Source organism: Callithrix jacchus, chromosome 11 (genome assembly GCF_049354715.1).
Source record: "Callithrix jacchus isolate 240 chromosome 11, calJac240_pri, whole genome shotgun sequence".
NCBI lineage: Eukaryota > Metazoa > Chordata > Mammalia > Primates > Cebidae > Callithrix > Callithrix jacchus.
The window spans coordinates 103,472,206-103,489,940 of record NC_133512.1 but is presented as its reverse complement, the minus strand read 5'-3'; the positions used below and the strand labels follow the sequence as shown (position 1 = coordinate 103,489,940).

At 37.0% G+C, this 17,735-nt stretch overlaps 1 protein-coding gene across 1 annotated transcript; it reads right to left on the bottom strand.

The window, feature by feature from the left end:
- Positions 1-8,473: 8,473 nt before the first annotated feature.
- LOC100415130 (olfactory receptor 2A14) lies at positions 8,474-16,298 on the bottom strand. The gene is made up of 2 exons (XM_002751898.7): positions 16,210-16,298; positions 8,474-10,762 (listed from the first exon to the last, which is right to left on the bottom strand). Exon 2 carries the CDS (start codon positions 10,709-10,711, stop codon positions 9,779-9,781), a length of 933 nt encoding a protein of 310 aa, XP_002751944.3. The 5' UTR covers positions 10,712-10,762; positions 16,210-16,298; the 3' UTR covers positions 8,474-9,778.
- Positions 16,299-17,735: the final 1,437 nt, after the last annotated feature.

Genomic DNA, 17,735 nt, shown 5'->3' with positions numbered 1-17,735 from the left:
GAGATTTTGATTGCAAGTTTTAAAATCTTAGAAAAACATGAAACTCCCATTAAACGACTAAAGAGATGACATCTTGAAATATGCAATCAAAAGTGATAATTTTTAATAATTGTGCAGTTATACATTTTTGCTGTTTATTTCATATAGATCAGTATTATAAAAATTGTGTGAAAAAATACTGTTTGTTTAACTAGCTCTATCATAGGGATATATCATGAACCATTTTCCACGTCAAAATAATTTTCTGCAACATACTTTGAACACCTATTATTTAATAGAAATATTCTAATTTACTTAACGTATTATTTCATCATTAGATCGTGTGCTATATAATGCTTCAGTAATTAAATTATATATGTATATGTTTGTATTTGTTGTCTTTTTCATGAAATTTTAATAGTAAATTCCGAGACTTAAAAGTGCTCAGTCAAGTCAATCAATTTATGTATGTATATATCTCTCTCTACTCATCCAAAAGTCAAACAAGCAAAAATCTCAAATCTATTAAGACTTGTTACTGTGAGATGCCACCTAGTGGAAGAAGATGTCTAATTTAGCAATCATGAGGCTAGAATCTCAAATTAACCTTCTGTTACTGCCCAGGTTCCATATGGTCCCATTCGAAAGAACCATCCTAACATTGAACTTCAGATTTCCCACCTAGACAGCTTTTTACAAATATTATTAAGGACAAGAAACACAGATTTCTCATGTTTGATCTAATCTATTGTTTCCTTCTCAATTTCAATTTCTGCCTTAGAGGAAGTCCAGCTTCATAAGTGAATGACATTGAGAATCAGTTAATCCTTCATATACTTTAAATATAGGATAATGTCTTTACTCATACAGAAATTATAAGCTAAATAATAATTTAAAATAATCAACACCATAGCTCTTAAAAACGTTTTATAAATATAATTTCACTTTACCACACATGGCTAATGGCAAGGTTTTATGAAGCGGACACATTCCCAGTTATAAGTTAAATCTCTTTATATAATGGATATAATTTCAGTCTATACTCATTATTGACTTCATTTTTTAGTGCCTAAGAATGCAAAATGGATTCGGTGATTAAAACTTGAGAATCTTGACTATTGTCTTGGAAGATCCAAGTCATAAGTAAATGTAAATTCTCAGGCATGCCTGTATTTAAGTTGGAAAAGTCATATGAGTCTCGAAAATACTAGTGTCATTACTATGCTTATCTACTAGCCTCATCGTATAAGTTTGAAGGGGGGTTGTAGTGGAATCATAGCCTCTTCTTGGAAGGATTTTCTTGCATGTTTACAACCAGTTACTATTAAAAGAATGGAGACAGCCTGCTTGATCTTATCTAGGCCCCACTGAAAGTCTACTTGATAGATGGCCTATAAAGAGTCTTTTCTATTCTAGCAAATTAGTGTAGAGTCACGAGTGTAGGTTCTTTAGGCACCTATTAAAGGTATGCGCTTGGTCAATCACAACTCTTTATAACAGTTAAAATAGTTATGTCCTCACTATGATGATATAGAGAAATTTCAAGGTAAAAATCATAGAGGAAGAGGGATTGATACCAAATGTCATTTATTTGAATGGAGATACCCCTTCATCAGATAATGAGTGGTAACATATCTTATACTTATTTATGTCTCTTATAATATTACACAAGCAGTATAATATTATAAGAGACATAAAGAAGTATAAGATTTTTTATACTTATAAATATAAATATAATTATAGATAAAAGTAGACACTCAGAAAATGTTTATTACTTAAATGAATGACATTTTTAGTTAAACCTTTAGTCTTTCCTTTATATGTATATTAAATGTACTCCATAAACTATACACATATAGTATATAGGCTATAGTAAATACATATAATATAAATTTTTATCTATTAGCCAAGACATGATTTATATATTTTTTTAAATTACAGTTACAATTTGATTAGTTGAAAATTTAAAATAATTAAAAACAGTGTTTGTAAAGGATATATTCGAATTAGCATAATGATAGGGACTATATTTTGTCTGTAGATGAAATGCCAGACCTAAACATACCGTATACGTAGGGACTGATGATGACCCCAAAAAGATATATCCCTATCCTAATCCTCAGCACCTGTAAATATTGCCTTATTTTGAAAGTGGGTCTTTGCAGATGTGATTAATCTAAGAATATTAAGATAATCCTCAATTTTGTGGGGGGCCCTAATTCCAATGACAACATTTCTTATGCAATAAAGGCAGAAGGAGATTTGAAACAAACTGCTGGCGGCACACAGAGGCAAGGCGATGCGAAGACGGGGCAGACAGATGTGGCCAGACACTGAGGAATCCTGATCATCCCCAGAAGCTGGAAGAAGGATGAACATATTCTCCTTTAGGATTCCCAAAGAAAGCAAAATTTAATAGATTCCAGAACTGTGAAAGAATAGGTTTCTATTGTTTTATGCAACCGCATTTGTGGTAACTTGTTACACAAGCGGTAAAAAAACGACTATAGTATCATACACCTACTTCGGATCAATGCTTGAGGACAATTTCCGAGTAAGGGATTTTTGAAGCAAGTGCTTCATATGGAGGTGAAATAACCTGAGAGGTAGGCTTGAAGATACACATCTCAGCATTGCGAACTTTTGCAAACTAAGCCTAAGAGGGATCAGTCACATGGCAGTGTTTATTTGATATCAATAACTCAATTAAACAGAAAGGCAAAATCAGAAATTCTTAAATTTCTGTAAGTACATGTTTTAGAAGAGGTTTTATATAAATATGCAATAATTTATTTTGTTACAATGAGATATATTCCTATGGTATGACAAGTGGGGGATAGTAAAATCATATTGCAAAATCTTTCTTAAACAGAATTGAACATAATATTCAGTGTCTGAAATATTTAATTTCTGAATATAAAGGATAACAATATTATTGAAGATAATTCAATCTATTATTACCCAGTAAAAACATTTGTTTCTTGATATTTTAATCTGGTGATTTTTTTCTGGATTAGTCAATCTTTTTTCTTGAGATGGAGTCTTACTCTGTCACCCAGGCTGCAGTGCAGTGACTCCATCTCGGCTCACTGCAACCTCTGCCTTCTGGGTTCAAGCAATTCTCCTGCCTCAGCCACCTGAGTAGCTGGGACTACAGGTGTGTGCCACCACACTGGGCTAATTTTTGTATTTTTTAGTAGAAATGGGGTTTCACAATATTGGACAGGCTGGTCTCGAACTTTTGACCTTGTGATTTAACTGCCTCAGCCTCCCAAAGTGCTGGGATTACAAGCATGAGCCACTGCGCCGGGCCTATTCAATCTTTTTATTGTTATTATTCTTTCCATTTGCTGTTAATAAACAGACAACATAAAAAAATAAAATTGCATGCCGATTAACATCTTTAAGTGGCTAACACACTGGAATGGAGAACAGCGATGATGCCTAAATTTCACCTTCCCAGTAGATTAAATAAAATAGTTGTTCAGAAAATAAAAGGTTTTCATGATCAGTATGAGCTATTTTCCACCCAGGCCGTCCTGCAACCCAGAATGTTTCTTCAGCTAGGGTGCCCTATTCCATTTCTCCAACTCTTAGTGTAGTGATAGCCTGGGATAGTTCCTCCAGAGATATAATTCTATGACAAACTTACCTTTTAAACTCTTTCAAATAGAAAAAGATGTACTGTAGCTGTTGATAGAATTTTCTTTTCCATTGAGAAGAGTTTTCCTGGCCAAGTATAGCTTTATTTAGGTTAGATAATGCATAAAGTCCTTGCATTAATTTGGCTGTCTTAGAGCCTTATTCAGACACCTGGATAAAAAGCCCCTCCTTCTCTGAGCTCGTTCTCCTTGAGACAATGGGGCTAGCTCTGACCTCCGCCAACAATGCATACTGGGAGGTGATGGTGAGAGAGGTGCTGGGGGAGTCTTGGGACCCCTGTTCACAGCAGAGCAGGATGACGTTCCTTGGGAGGAGGAGAGGGACATTGGTGTCTATTTCAGCTACCTGCAATCTACATTTTAATTCAGAAAAGAAGGTCACCCAGGGATGTTGTTCTTCCAGCATAGCCATGGTGATTTCTGCAGTCATCTTTCCTAGTTCAACTACCTGTACTGGAAACCACCTCCCAGCAGAAATGAGTATCTTCTATAAAAGGAGATGATAGCACTAAACTTTCCCTCAGGAAAATACTTTGACCTAGAATAAACCCTGTAGAGATGAGAAACATATCACTAAAATGAATATAGACTCCTACTCCCTCTGGCAGCCTTCATAGGATTAAATTCCAGATATGGGCAAATTCACTGGACTCACTGAAGTTTCTTCAGCCAACTCCAGGAGCATAGCTTTTACTTTAGAATCAGATGAATAAAAACGTTCTTGAGTTTCTATTGAGAATTAAATTCCCAGAAGGATAATAAGATAAACTTATTTGTCTTCTCCTTAAGGGGTAGTGGGAAGTGCTCTGGATCTTCTCTCCTGAGGAAAACAAAGGTTTTCTGATTGTCCTCCCAGGAAAATGATGAGGATCAGGCAGGGAAGATGATGGCATCACACTATTTCTGCACAAGCTTTCACAGATCTCAAGGGTCATAAACACGAGGGAGGTATCACAAATTACAATATCCAAACTCTTAAAATTATTATAGTTTTATTACTTTATACTTTCCTACAATCTCCATGAAGGTACAAGAGAGGTCTTGACTTTCAGATAGTTGAGAGATGGTTTTCATGGAACCTGCTGTGAAGACTTTAAGAAGGAACAGATCTCTCAATGCCAAGGTTTATGTTCATTTCCAGTAGAAAGTGATAGATCCTAATGAAAATGGATTAAAATCGCCATAAGGATAAATTATTGAGCCCTTTTTATGTTTCAGAAAATGTGATAAATGCTTTATATATTTTAATCTGATCATTATCCTCATTTTACAGATACGAAGACAGACATTTTGATATACTCTCTGCTATTAAACTTTAAGTGTGGTTGAGGGACTCAGAATTTCTGAGAAGCTCTCAAAGAGACAGTGGGATAAAAATTATTTTCACAATTCTATTTAGACAGTTTTAATATTTTTTTACCCTCATTCTCTCATGAGTGTACACTGAATTTTTTCAGAGGCTAGCTGATATGTGTTATGGCAACAGAATAAATAAAATATGAAATTCAGCTTTCTATTTAGCTGAATATTTTAAGAATTACAAAAATGTGAAATAAGTTACTTTTAATAAAAGATTATTTATAAGAATATCTTATGAAGACTATCATATTTATATTAACCTATATTGGAAGCCATTTAAATTAATTAAAAATAAATATTTAATTTGTCAGTTTGGATTTCTATTATAATAACATCAACAAATATACTTACATAAATGAAATGTCAGATTCTCAGTAATTTTTAAGAATTTAAAGATGTTCTGAGACCAAAAAAATAGAGAATTATCTAGCTAAATGGTAGATCACCAATCTAGAAAGGACCAGAGCTGGAAGCAAATTATCTTTATTTAATAACAAAAGCGTATTCACCATTCACGTTCTATTGCAGCTGCAACAAATTAACAAAAACTTAAAACAACACAAATCTATTATCTCACAGTTTCTGTTGGTCAGAAGCCCTGGTGGTCGGCTGGATTCTCTCTAAAACCAAGTCAAAGTGTTAGCTTGGTCTGCAATTCCCATCTGAGACTTGGGATCCTCTTTCAAGTTTAACGGTTGTTGGAAAAATTAGATTCCTTGTGATTGTAGGGCAGTCTCTGTCCATTTGTCCTTGCTATTTTCTGTCCTCTGGAATGGCCTCAGCTGCCTGCTGCCACTCTGGTGCCTACACATGGCCACTTCTGTGTTTAAATCAGCAGTGGTTTGCTGAGTGCTTCACACACATCAAATCTCTCTGACTTCCTCCTCTGTTACCAGGTGAAGAAAATGCCCAGCCTTTAGAAGACTCACCTGAGTGTTACCACAGTAACCTTCACATTTTAAGATCCATTGACCTGCAAAGCCCCTTCACAGCAGACCCTAGGTTAGTGTTTGGTTAAATAACGTAAGTGTAAGGGGGGCCATTTAGAGAATCCTGCCTATCCCATAAAGCCATTTCATCTTAACCACTGAGCAGTGTTTTCATTTTTTAGATCCTATGTTTTTTCCTTGAACAGACGCTGTTCTATCAATGCTGTCTTTATTATGGGCCTCAGCTCTTGCTTCAGATTGCCTGCCCAAATAACATGGACCCAAATCCAAATTCAGAAGGGAACAATTTCCATTTCTGTGTCTTACTCTAAGCGACATGATTAGAATAAAGTTTTATATGAGTTTATATACATACAATTGAGTTAACACTTTCTGATTGACACCTGGCACTTGGCCTAGGCCCCCTTACTGTAATAAGACTTTTCAGAGCATCTGTATTTAGAAAAGCATTTATATAACAGACACAGCAATCATGTCAGCATAAATATGCCTAACATTTGTGAGTCAGTGTGGAGTAGGGATAGACCTACAAAACAGCTAATCCATCCTATAAAGTCATGACATACACATACATTTTCATATTTTTAACTAATCTGATTACCTGCTCTCCCCTTTTATTTGTACCCCGTGACAACCTTGTGCAGAACAATTTAGTGTGGACATTAGCTGACAGTTAGTCGAATTAAGTTCTTCCACAAAGCCATCCTTTTCCATTGGTATCACATTTTCAGGAATTTTTAACACAATTTTGCAATGCATATTTCATCATCAGTTTCAATATTAACATATGAGTTACTTACATAAAATAGTTGACTATTACTAACACTGCCAATGTTACACCATACAGCAATGTGATCATGGTGTAAGCAGTTTCATTCCAGAATAAATTGGTAAGAATTAGAGAAGTATTTGCTATTCCTTTCCAACAGAAGTTATCTTTACAATTAGCCATGATTGGGTATTTCCGGGTTCCAAATCTGTTGGAGACAAATTCAGTCACCCTATCTGGGTTTAAAGGCTTTCCACTGAAACTGGTTTCTATTGTGTGCTGCCATACAGCAGGGCCCACCTCTGTCGTAGGGTGAGGGCATGGGGTTTTCAGAATAGTTTCCACAGCTCCTAAGTGTACTACAGGTTGTATCTCATTCGGGTCTATTCTTGGGGTGAAGGCAGTCATAGTCCATCAGTGAAAATTTTCAGTGCCTCTAGAGAACTTCCATAAGTTATGATGTCTACAAGGTTCCCTTCAGGGTTGCCCTTGTGCCTATTCAAATAAAATGGAAGGCTAACGCCCCATGGCTGCTTTTGCTTCTGTCTGCATCAAAACAGCCAATAGGGGCTGGGCTCAGGGCTCACACCTGTAATCTCTGCACTTCAGGAGCTGAGGCAGGTGGATTAGCTGAGTTCAGGAGTTCGAGATCAACATAGGCAACATGGCGAAGCCCCGTCTCTACTAAAATATAAAAATTAGCTGAGCATGGTGCGCACACACGTGCAATCCCAGGTACTCAGGAGGCTGAGTTAGGAGAATCAATTGAAACCGGGAGGCAGAGGTTGCACACGATTCATACATGTGTGCCATTGCACACATTCATACAAGGTTCACGCCATTGCATTCCAGGCTGGATAAGCGACAGAGCAAGACCCTGTCTCAATAAACAAGCAAGAAAACAAACAAAACCAGCCAAAAGGTCCTGTTGGGTCAGGGAACAAACCCCTCCTCTAACACTGAGTCCTGGCAGTTACCCTGCGTTATTTGCTGAGTCTGCATGACCCATACCACCAAAGCTTCATTCCTTTTTGAGGCTGAGTTCACTCCTTTGCCTTCCCCCTGAAGAGAATTCCCTCTTCTCAGTTTATTCTAGTTAACATTTCTCCCCCTCTGACTGTAACTACTCATTTGAAGTGAATTCAGCTTGTCCCAGGATGCCTAGGCAGGCACCAATTTCCCCTAAAAGCTTTTCTCATCTTGTGAGACAGTCACCATTTTTTTTGCTATTAAATCCAATGTCACAGAGCATTTTATCAGTGAAATATTTTGTTATAAGGGATGATAGACACTGAGAGGAAATCGTGTGCTGTTGTGTGAGAGCTAGAAATGGGCAAGTTGATTTTAGAATTGAGGAGCACCAAGAAAAAATGGAAACAATAACATTATTATATAACACGTTACATTTCAGGAATAAAAAAGAAATAAGACAGGTTAATACTTTCTGAGACTAGTGAAAGTAAGACAACTTGCGCCCTGGGTAATGTTCAGCTTTAGAAATCTCCTGCCCTGTTAGTCTACCTGATTCCCTTCTTGACATGGTCAAGATTTCTATAGTATAAGAACATGTCCCGAGGTTTCCGTATCTGTGATTTTTCCTTTTCTCTTCTCTATTAACAGCTATCAGCTTAGGGTTAAGAATTACATTTCTGGGTATTCCAGGCTAAGACGAGAGTGGCTCTCTGAATATATAATTAAAACTAGGACTTTTTCAATATCAAGATATAAAATGCTTTAGTAAAATGGTTGCTAAATGTAAAAGAAAACAACTAAAAATGTAAGATCTTGTTAACTCCACTCTTAAAAATTAATCTGTACAAGGTATCTCTGTGCTTGTTTTCATTGGACTGCTGTGCTCCAATTAGAATATTGAGTCGCAAACGTTTATCCTAAGGTCTTAGGCTCAAATAAGTGATGGAGTGTGAGGAGGCTGCTCTTGATTTCTGTGTGATGGAGAAACCACGAATATTTATAGTCCACTGGCTATTGAGTCAAGGCATATTTTAGAAAGTGTCCAAGGAGGAAAAGCCGCACTCTAGAGTAACTACAAAGTGGTGACAGGGATTTGACCATGACGCATGTCTACTCACATGCTCCCTGAGGCCCCACCTAGTGAGAATCCTTAAGTGGAATCAGCTGGAACTAGACTAGCTTTAAGATCTAGAACAAGGGTTCACAAACTACTGTCCCTGGGCACCATTCCAGCAGCCACCTGTTTTTATAAATAAAGTTTTATTGGAACACAGGCACACCCATTTGTTTACATGTTGTCTGTGGCTGCTTTTGCCAGTTATGACATAGAAGATGGCCCTGAAAGCCTTAAGCATTAACCTGTGTATCTTTACAGGAAGAGTCACTAACTATTGATCTTGAGGATGTGTACTACGCTTTTATTAACTCAATCTGACTTGGCTACTATTGGCACAAACTCTGCTATTACTGACCATTTCTAATATTAGAAGCAGATTTCTAATAACCTCAAAGATAAATAAGCCATTAAAATTTTAGACATTTTAGTGGGTATATAATAGTGTCTCACGGTGTTTTATTTTACATTTCCTTGCTTACTAATGGTGGAAGGCAGCATTTTGTATGTTTATCAGCCACTTGTATTTTCTGTTCATATGTTTTGCTAATTTTAGAAAATTTGTTGTTCATATTTTGATTGTTGATATAAAGGAGTTCTTTCTATTTACTGTGTAAACAGTTCCATTTCTGGGTACATGTAGTTTCCACAGGATCACTTGGTTTGTAGTTTGCATATCTTCTTTCTTAATGGTGACTTTGATGTGCACAGTGATTAATGTTAAGAGGGCCTATATTTATCAAACTTAAAAATTTTACATCTAGGGCTTTTTGTGTCTTCTCTATGAATTTGTGCTAGGATTATAAAGGCATTCACCAAACTTTTCTAAAAGACTTATGTCTTCAATTTATATGTATAGGTCTATAGTATCCCATTTTAAACTGGCATTTTTTCTAGCAGAAGACAAAAAGAAAGCCAAGTTCCACATTTTACAGGGAGCACTGTTCCCTTCCCATGGTTCCTTTGAAATGTCTCACATAAGCCTGTCTTTTGTCAGTGCCCTTCTCAGGGCTCCCTTGACCTCCATGTTCCTCAGGCTGTAGATCAGGGGGTTCAGCATCGGGTTGAAAAGACTATAAAACAGGGAAAGAACCTTCTGCTGCTCCTCAGGATGACGGGATTTGGGGGCCATGTACATGACGATGGCGCTGCCAAAGAAGAGCCCCACCACGCAGAGGTGGGAGGAGCAGGTGGAGAAGGCCTTTCTGCGGCCCTCCCCAGATTGGATCCTCAGGATGGCCGCCAGGATGCGTGAGTAGGAGACCAGCACCAGGCAGAGCGGCCCCACCAGGATGAAAATACAGGCTGCAAAGATGACCACCTGGTTGAGTCTAGTGTCAGCACAGGCCAGCTTGAGAACAGACAGGATTTCACAGAAGAAGTGGTTGATCTCATGAGGCCCGCAGAAGGGCAGCCTCAGGATTAGAACCACATGGACCAGAGCCAGGAAAAAGCTGAACACCCAGGAAGCCATAGCCAAGACAGTGCACACTCTCCAGCTCATGAGGACATTGTAATGTAGGGGGCGGCAGATGGCCACATAGCGATCATAGGACATCACTACCAAAATCAGACACTCTATGTGAGCAAAAGCCAAATACAAGAATGTCTGCATTATGCATGACACAAAGGAGATGGCACTTTTCTTATTCGCAAGATTCATCAGCATCTTGGGAACGTTGTTGGAAGCATAGGACATGTCAACAATGGCAAGATGTGAGAGGAAGAAGTACATGGGGGTGTGAAGCTTAGATTCCAGGGAGATAATCCCAAAGATGAGCCCATTCCCCAGCAGGGTGAGTGTGTACAAGACAGAGAAAAATCCACAGAGGAGAATCTCCAGTGCTGGACCAACCTGGAATCCCAGGAGGGTGACATCTGTGATCCATGTCTGGTTGCCTCCCATGCTCTTATGGCAGAGAAAGACAAATCCTCATCTAGGACAGGAAGGTCAGAGCTGTGGGCCAGTCAGAAATGCTCAGAGGGGGCACTTAGAAATGCATTACTTTGAATGAATTTTCTAGAATTTATTCTCAGATACATTGCCAAAACTAATCAGGTGCACTCATAAAAATGTGAAAAAAATCACATTATATAAATGGAATATAAGAATATATATATATGTATATGTGTGTATATATAGATGTGTGTGTTTGCATACGTATATATGACATTTAGTAAAATATAATAACATAACAGGATCTATTATAATATACCCTACATAAGAGGATACACATGCACACGTGTTATTTTGAAGAACTCAAGTATGCCAGCTTTCCTTTCAGTGTGAGATCTTGATTATTACGTAGTTTGAGAAGAGGGGACCATGACAGATGTTGCAGTATGAGGCAGTTTCGCTTGCTAGTCCTGCTTGTCTTCTCAGTCTGGGATGTGCAGGGACCGGAACCCTCTGTTTGCTGTGAGCTTGCTCACTGTCCCTCACACCTCACAGGCTTTTCTACCTTATTTATATAAAATCTTATTTCAGATTTGATATCCCTTCCAAGTAACTTTCAATTTTGTAGTTTATTTAAAACAGTCTAAGGTAAGATACTTGTTTTCAGAAGCTGGTCAGTATTCCCCAGCAGCTCCTCTAGGTGCCTCTTTTCCATACCTGGTATTTGTCATTTTATTTTAAGAGTTTTCCTTACTTCTCATCAGCATCTGTTATTGTAAATTACGCAGAAGTGAAAGAATTCTTGACTACATAAAATAAATATATATATATTTAAAATAACTTTAATAATAATCATTTAAATTTATTATTTAAAATAAAAAATATATATTTAAGATATATTTAAAGTATATATCTTTAAACTAACTAAGCATGGTGACATTTCTGAGGTCTTTTAAATAAGAAGCTCTAAAGAAAAATCAATTTACATTAACAGTGGTTACATTTAAAGATGATTGCTGTATTGTAATTGTATTTTCTTGGGCTCTTGTCTCGATTATAACTTAATATGTTGACATCTCTCAAAGCTTATCTTACTTTCTAGTGTGACAGAGTCTTTTGTCATCAATATATTCCCAGCTATGGCAACTTGGGTTGCTGTCAGTTCCCCTAACTGCATTCTCCTCCATCACCTGTGACCATGCCAGCAGCCTGTTGCTGTTGAGATGGATACTGGGCAGGTGACAGGGATGGGATCAGGTGCAGCCCTAGCTGGGGAGCTCTTTCTAAGGAGCTTTTCCTGGAAGGCTCTGGGTCAGTCCAGCCAGCAGGGGGTGACCAAGGGCCATGGGAAGGATGGATGGCTCATCAAGTGAAGAAACCATGTGACCTGATGCTGTTCTGTTACACTTATCATTTATTCCAGAGACAGCCTGAGGACTATCTTTATTTTCAAATCAGGCTAAAGATTCAAATCTAACAGGATAATTTAAAAAACAATTTTGATGTTTTTTATTTTAGTAAATACATAGACCCTCAAATTTATATATTACAGTAGAATTACATTATATAGAGCATTTAAAAATTACTGTTTTCACTTGATATAATACTTTTCATATTTTATGGACATTATTTTAAAGTGGCACAATATTCTGCCACAAATGATTGAATTTTTTATTGTTGGAAATTTTTGATCGTATTTCTTTTTATTGGCATTGAGATACATTTTCTCAAAGTTCATAATTATTTATTAGAACTTATTCTAAAAGTAAAATTGCAGATGTTATAGATATAGACATTTCAAAGGTTTTTATCCCTATTTTAGCTTCGATCTAGAAAATTTGACCAATTTCAATTCCTTCTGACAGTGTGTAAGAATCATGTCTCTTGCCACATGGTCAGTAGTAGGCATTACCAGTTACAATCTCTGTTAATTTAATAAGTGAACAATATTATGTGGCTTGTATTCGTATTTCATCCATCTTTTAATGAATGATCCTTGAGTGTATGATCTGTTCCAGCGATTGTTCTAAGCTTTAGAGGCACAGTTGTGGACACTGTAAACACCTTCTGAAGGGGAGACAGATTAGAAAGAAGTAATGTTAAGGAGATGTAATTCTTTCACACCTCACATTTCTATTTACAGAAGGAAACCTCTATGCCCCTGGATAAAATTGATTTAGAGTAAACCTGCCTCTCTCTGTCCCCTAATTTATATGACTTGTGAAACTGGAAAGAGACACTGAGGATGACTTTCTCTGTTCTCTGTTTCGACCACATGCATCTCTAGAAGCTTGGGCTTCAGGAGCATGTTCGATTCCATTTGCAAGTAGGGAAGGAGTGTCAGCTAATGGTTATCATTTTAATCTGGAGGGAAATTTTGTTGAAAATATAAACCAGGCTTTTCACAGACCTTATTTAATAAAATATTTTTTTGAATTTTATTTGATTCTTATACGTGTTATTCAACTTATTTTTTCTGGACTTGGAGTGGGGAGAGGGTATGAATCACTACCACCCTGTAAGACCAGGAGTAAACAAGTAAAGATAATTGCTGAGCATGACAAGAACAACGAAGGAAATAATCTAGGCAAAATAATGGACAGTTAGTCGATTTGAGGGGGTTTCCTTTAGATGGAATGGTTGGAAAAGGTCTCTCTTAAGAGAAGACATGTGAGTGGAACCTAAATAATGAAGGCCACAACCCTGCCTAGAGCCAAAGGAGGATCATTCTCTCTACAGGGGACAGTCATGGAAAAGTAGAGCAAAGTCTCTGAACAGGAAGCACTTGGTGAGTTCTGGGAAGAGAAAGAAGGAAACACAATGTGCCTGAACCATAGTGAGCAAGAGGTTGTACTTATTCTTTGTAACCTTGTTTATATTTTTAACAATCTGAAATTGACATAAAGATTCATAAGTTTAGCTGATAAATATACTTTTGACTTTATATTATTTACTGTTAGATTCATGCAAGCAGAATACAGTTAAAAGATATATTCAGAACTTCCAATGAACAGATACTTGAAATAGAAAACTGTCCAATTTTCTGCACAATATAATTTTAATGCCAGAATGGTATTGGTCAATTTTGGACATAGCAAATGTTCTGTTAATGTTCCAATGAATTAAGCTGAAAAGGAGAAGCCTTTTATCCCTAAGACCTCCAGGGACATGGATATTCTGCATATTTTTAGACCCTCCTGGCTCCCATCTCCAGTGTTCACCACTCGGGACCAGTGAGCTAGGTAGCAAAGATTTGGATGCTTCCAGAGTTAAAAAAAAATCTAACCATTATCAAATCAATACAATTTTTTGGTTAATCTAAATTCATAATCAAGCCATTCTGGGTTTATAGTTTTATTTGTGATTTTTTTAAACTAAAGAATTTCTGGAAAAAACTCCCAGCAGCCTAGAATAAACTATTTCTAAAGAGCAGAAATAAAGAAGGAACAAATAGAATTCTTAGTGAAAGTAAAATTTAATCAAATGTGAACTACTTCTAAACTACATAAGACTCCACCTATCAATTGTGCATTTAGCAGTTTTGTACAACAGGCCATAAGGAGAAAAATCTATAAGGGTGGCTGCCTACATGCAGAAATTGTCAATCAGTTCATTTGTGAAGTTAAGAAAGGTAAACAAATATATATCAAATAGGAGGAAAATCGTTTTTTTCACTTTTATTAATTGGTATACTTTTGTATTTTGGATTGTACAGTTCACGTAGTCAGATTTTTTTTCTTTTAGAAAAAGGCTGTGGCAGATTTATTAAAGAATTGGATACCTGAAATTAAGATCTATTTAATTTTCCACTACAGTTACACATTACAGAACAATCTTCAGTGGATGGAATAAGGGAAAAAACTTCATGAGTACATGTTTCTGTTCTTAAAGAGTAAAGCAAATTTAGCAGTGACTAAAAAATATATATTCTCTCTGAATAAGACTGAAAGCAACAGGAGTACCAATGTTGGCCACAGCACTATTCCAGTCTTGATTCTGAGCAGTGAACATGACGCATTTGGGTCACATATTCCAAGGCTCATTATTGTCATTTGTAAAACGTTTACAGCAGATACTAAAAGGGCTGACGTGAAGAAGAAATGGCATTGCACTGGTACATTAAAAAACTTAATAAATGTTAGCTGTTACTAATAGCATTAGAGAGATTGTAAAACTGTGGGAAGTATTCAAGCATAGGAATTGGAAACCCAGTGCAATCATCATGGTGTTGCAAACACTTCCACATTTACCTTGCTTTCCTTTTTGGCTGTTTTTGAGTTTAAACATAAGACACATTTTGCTTTGATTCCCTAATAGAAATGTACCTATATTTTGATTTTTAAAATTGAAAAGCAATTTAAAGAAATAGAAGAATCCCTTAAAGTAACTATACTCCCTTAATAAAAAAAAAATACAGGCTGTAAAAGTAAAAGGTCTATTCTACCATTCTTAAATGTCCCAATGATAGAGGATTAACTTTTTGGAAAGAAAAGGGGGCAAATTTAGGGTATTTAGCACTGACACAAAAGGAAAGATGCTACTGAAATTTTTCTCAGAATGGGAGCCCTGGGGCCACCAACAATGGGGTTGTGGGGAACACTGATTTGTCAAATCTTTGCAATTACTCAGAAATTACTTGCCATCTCCAGCAATTTACTTTGACATTGAGCTTAGTCCTAGGGAGCAGCCTAGTTTTAAAAACTAGCAAGCATGGATTCCAGAGCCCTGCAGCCTGGGTTCAGATCCTGGGTCTGCTACATACTAGCTTTATGACTTCTCTGTGCCTCTTCATGCCTCAGTTCCCCCATCTGCAAAATGGAGTGAGTAATAAATTCTGTCTCATAACATAGCTGTGAGGATTAAATGAATTAACTCATGTAAGTTTTTTAGATATGTAATTGGGGATATGAGAACGGTCATTGGTGAGAATGTCTGGATCTAACCATCATAAGGAGACATGTTATATGCCTGTGTCCAGAACAACTGAGAAGACGGTCTTGGTTGGCGACGCAATGCTTCTGAGGATGTGCAGGACCAGGCAGTTAGCAGAGGGGCAAGGAGGCTACATCCTTGGGTAAACAAACCACTTAAAAACTCTACTTCCGTTTTAAAATTAGTATTAGTTGCAAAAAGAGGCACCTGAGCCACATAGCCCCGACAATCACTGCAGCCCTTCAGCCAGATCATATCCTATAGGGATGGTTATCTGATGCTCTTCTCTGGCACACTGTTGACAAAGCCAGGAGCTGCCACAGAGTAATGAGCATATATGGATGGTGGGGCCAAGAGGGTCAGAGGAAGCATGGCCACATCCTGGGATAGATGGTGGTCCCTAGAGGGCCTCTCAGAACCCTGGCTATAAATACAGGCTTAGAGGAAGAAGAAGACCACACAGCAAGGGCATTTATTTCATCTCTAGAACCCGGAGCCAGTGATTTCATTCACTGTCCTTTTCCCATTCCCATCGGTAAACCCCTTCTCCAGGCAAATAAACCACATTTACTTACAGTGGAATAATCTGTGGTCTTTTCTTCTAGCATAACCTTGGGCTTACCAGGAACCTCAAAGACAGGAAAGGCAGAATGGATATACTGGGGTTGATTCTCCTCTCTAATGGGGCCTCCTTGGGAGGTGAAACCCAGATACAAAGATCTCCTGAACTTTATGATAAAATTAGTTGTGTAAGCCAGGCTTTTTCTATTATCATTTGACTACACACTCACTCCCTGCAGATAAAAATAATGATTCAGAGAACAGAACTCAGTAGTAACACTTCTAATCATATCTCTCTAGAGAGAACTAGAGAAGTTGCTACTTTCCTATTAGCAGGCAAACCAGCGAAGGCATTTCCCATGTTTATTCATTTTGTTCTTTCGGCATTCCCATGGGATGTGTTATGTGTGTTTGCTTGGGATTGGACAGGGACAGGATTTCTGTCAAAAGACAGGACTTTTGCACAGAAAATTTAAAAACTAAGATTATGCTGTAAATGAATTTCTTTCAATATTTATTCTATCAATCTGAAAATTGTTTCACTCTCTAATTCCTAGTTTTGCTAGAGGAGAGGCAATGATTTCTTGGCATCTGCTGGTTAGAGGTCTCTGAATTCTGTTAAGGTATCATCTCAGAGAAATAGCTTTCCCTCAATAAAGAAAGCATCTTTGTAAAATAAGCACTCCAAATTTCTCACAAGTATTGTTGACTTGGTAGTTCAGGCATACTTCATCTTCTTCCTTGAATTTCCTAAGTGTGCTTTCCATCTCAAGCATCTCTAAATTTCTCAGCCACATATTTATTTCCTCATTGTGGGTTAGTGCCTACAGATAAAGTGGGCAAACTTTTTCTTTCTCTATCCTTTTTTTGTCGCACTAAATGGCAATGTTTGATGATCATAAAATCCTACCAGTTCTTACCCTCTGAGTGTCTTTTCTTAATCTAGATCTCAATAGAGGTTTAGTTCTTAAACTATGGTGGAGGCAGCACTTCAAAATAATAGTAACATATTTAACCTATCCTGGAGAGCAGTAAAAGATATATCCAAGAGGAGTATAATTGGGAGTTAGTTCTCTTTTAACATGATCTGTGTGACCAATAGAGGCTTACTCTACTTACCTCATTATTCTCCAAAGCATATACTCTACCTGATTCAAGTACTAGCCCTAGCAGCTCCAACATTTAACATTCTTACTCTTTATTTCAAGACAACTTTAACTGTTCTACTCAATTGACTTCATACTTAATACTGATCTTGCAAAGCACTCTTGGAGCCCTCTTCACCAACCCAACACAAACTGGTCTTCCTTGTGAAACAGAACATCACATTTACTAATTACAGTGCTTTCAGGTTGCACTTAAATAACTTTTTACTTTCAGCATTTTTATTGTTATATTTTTTAAAAGATTATCACAAAAAATAATTTGATCATCAACATTTGGATAAAGCTATGGAAATATTTTGGTGAATATTAATTCAAATATGTATAAGTAGTACAATTTTTTTCTGACATGGGCAATATAATGACATTGAACACCA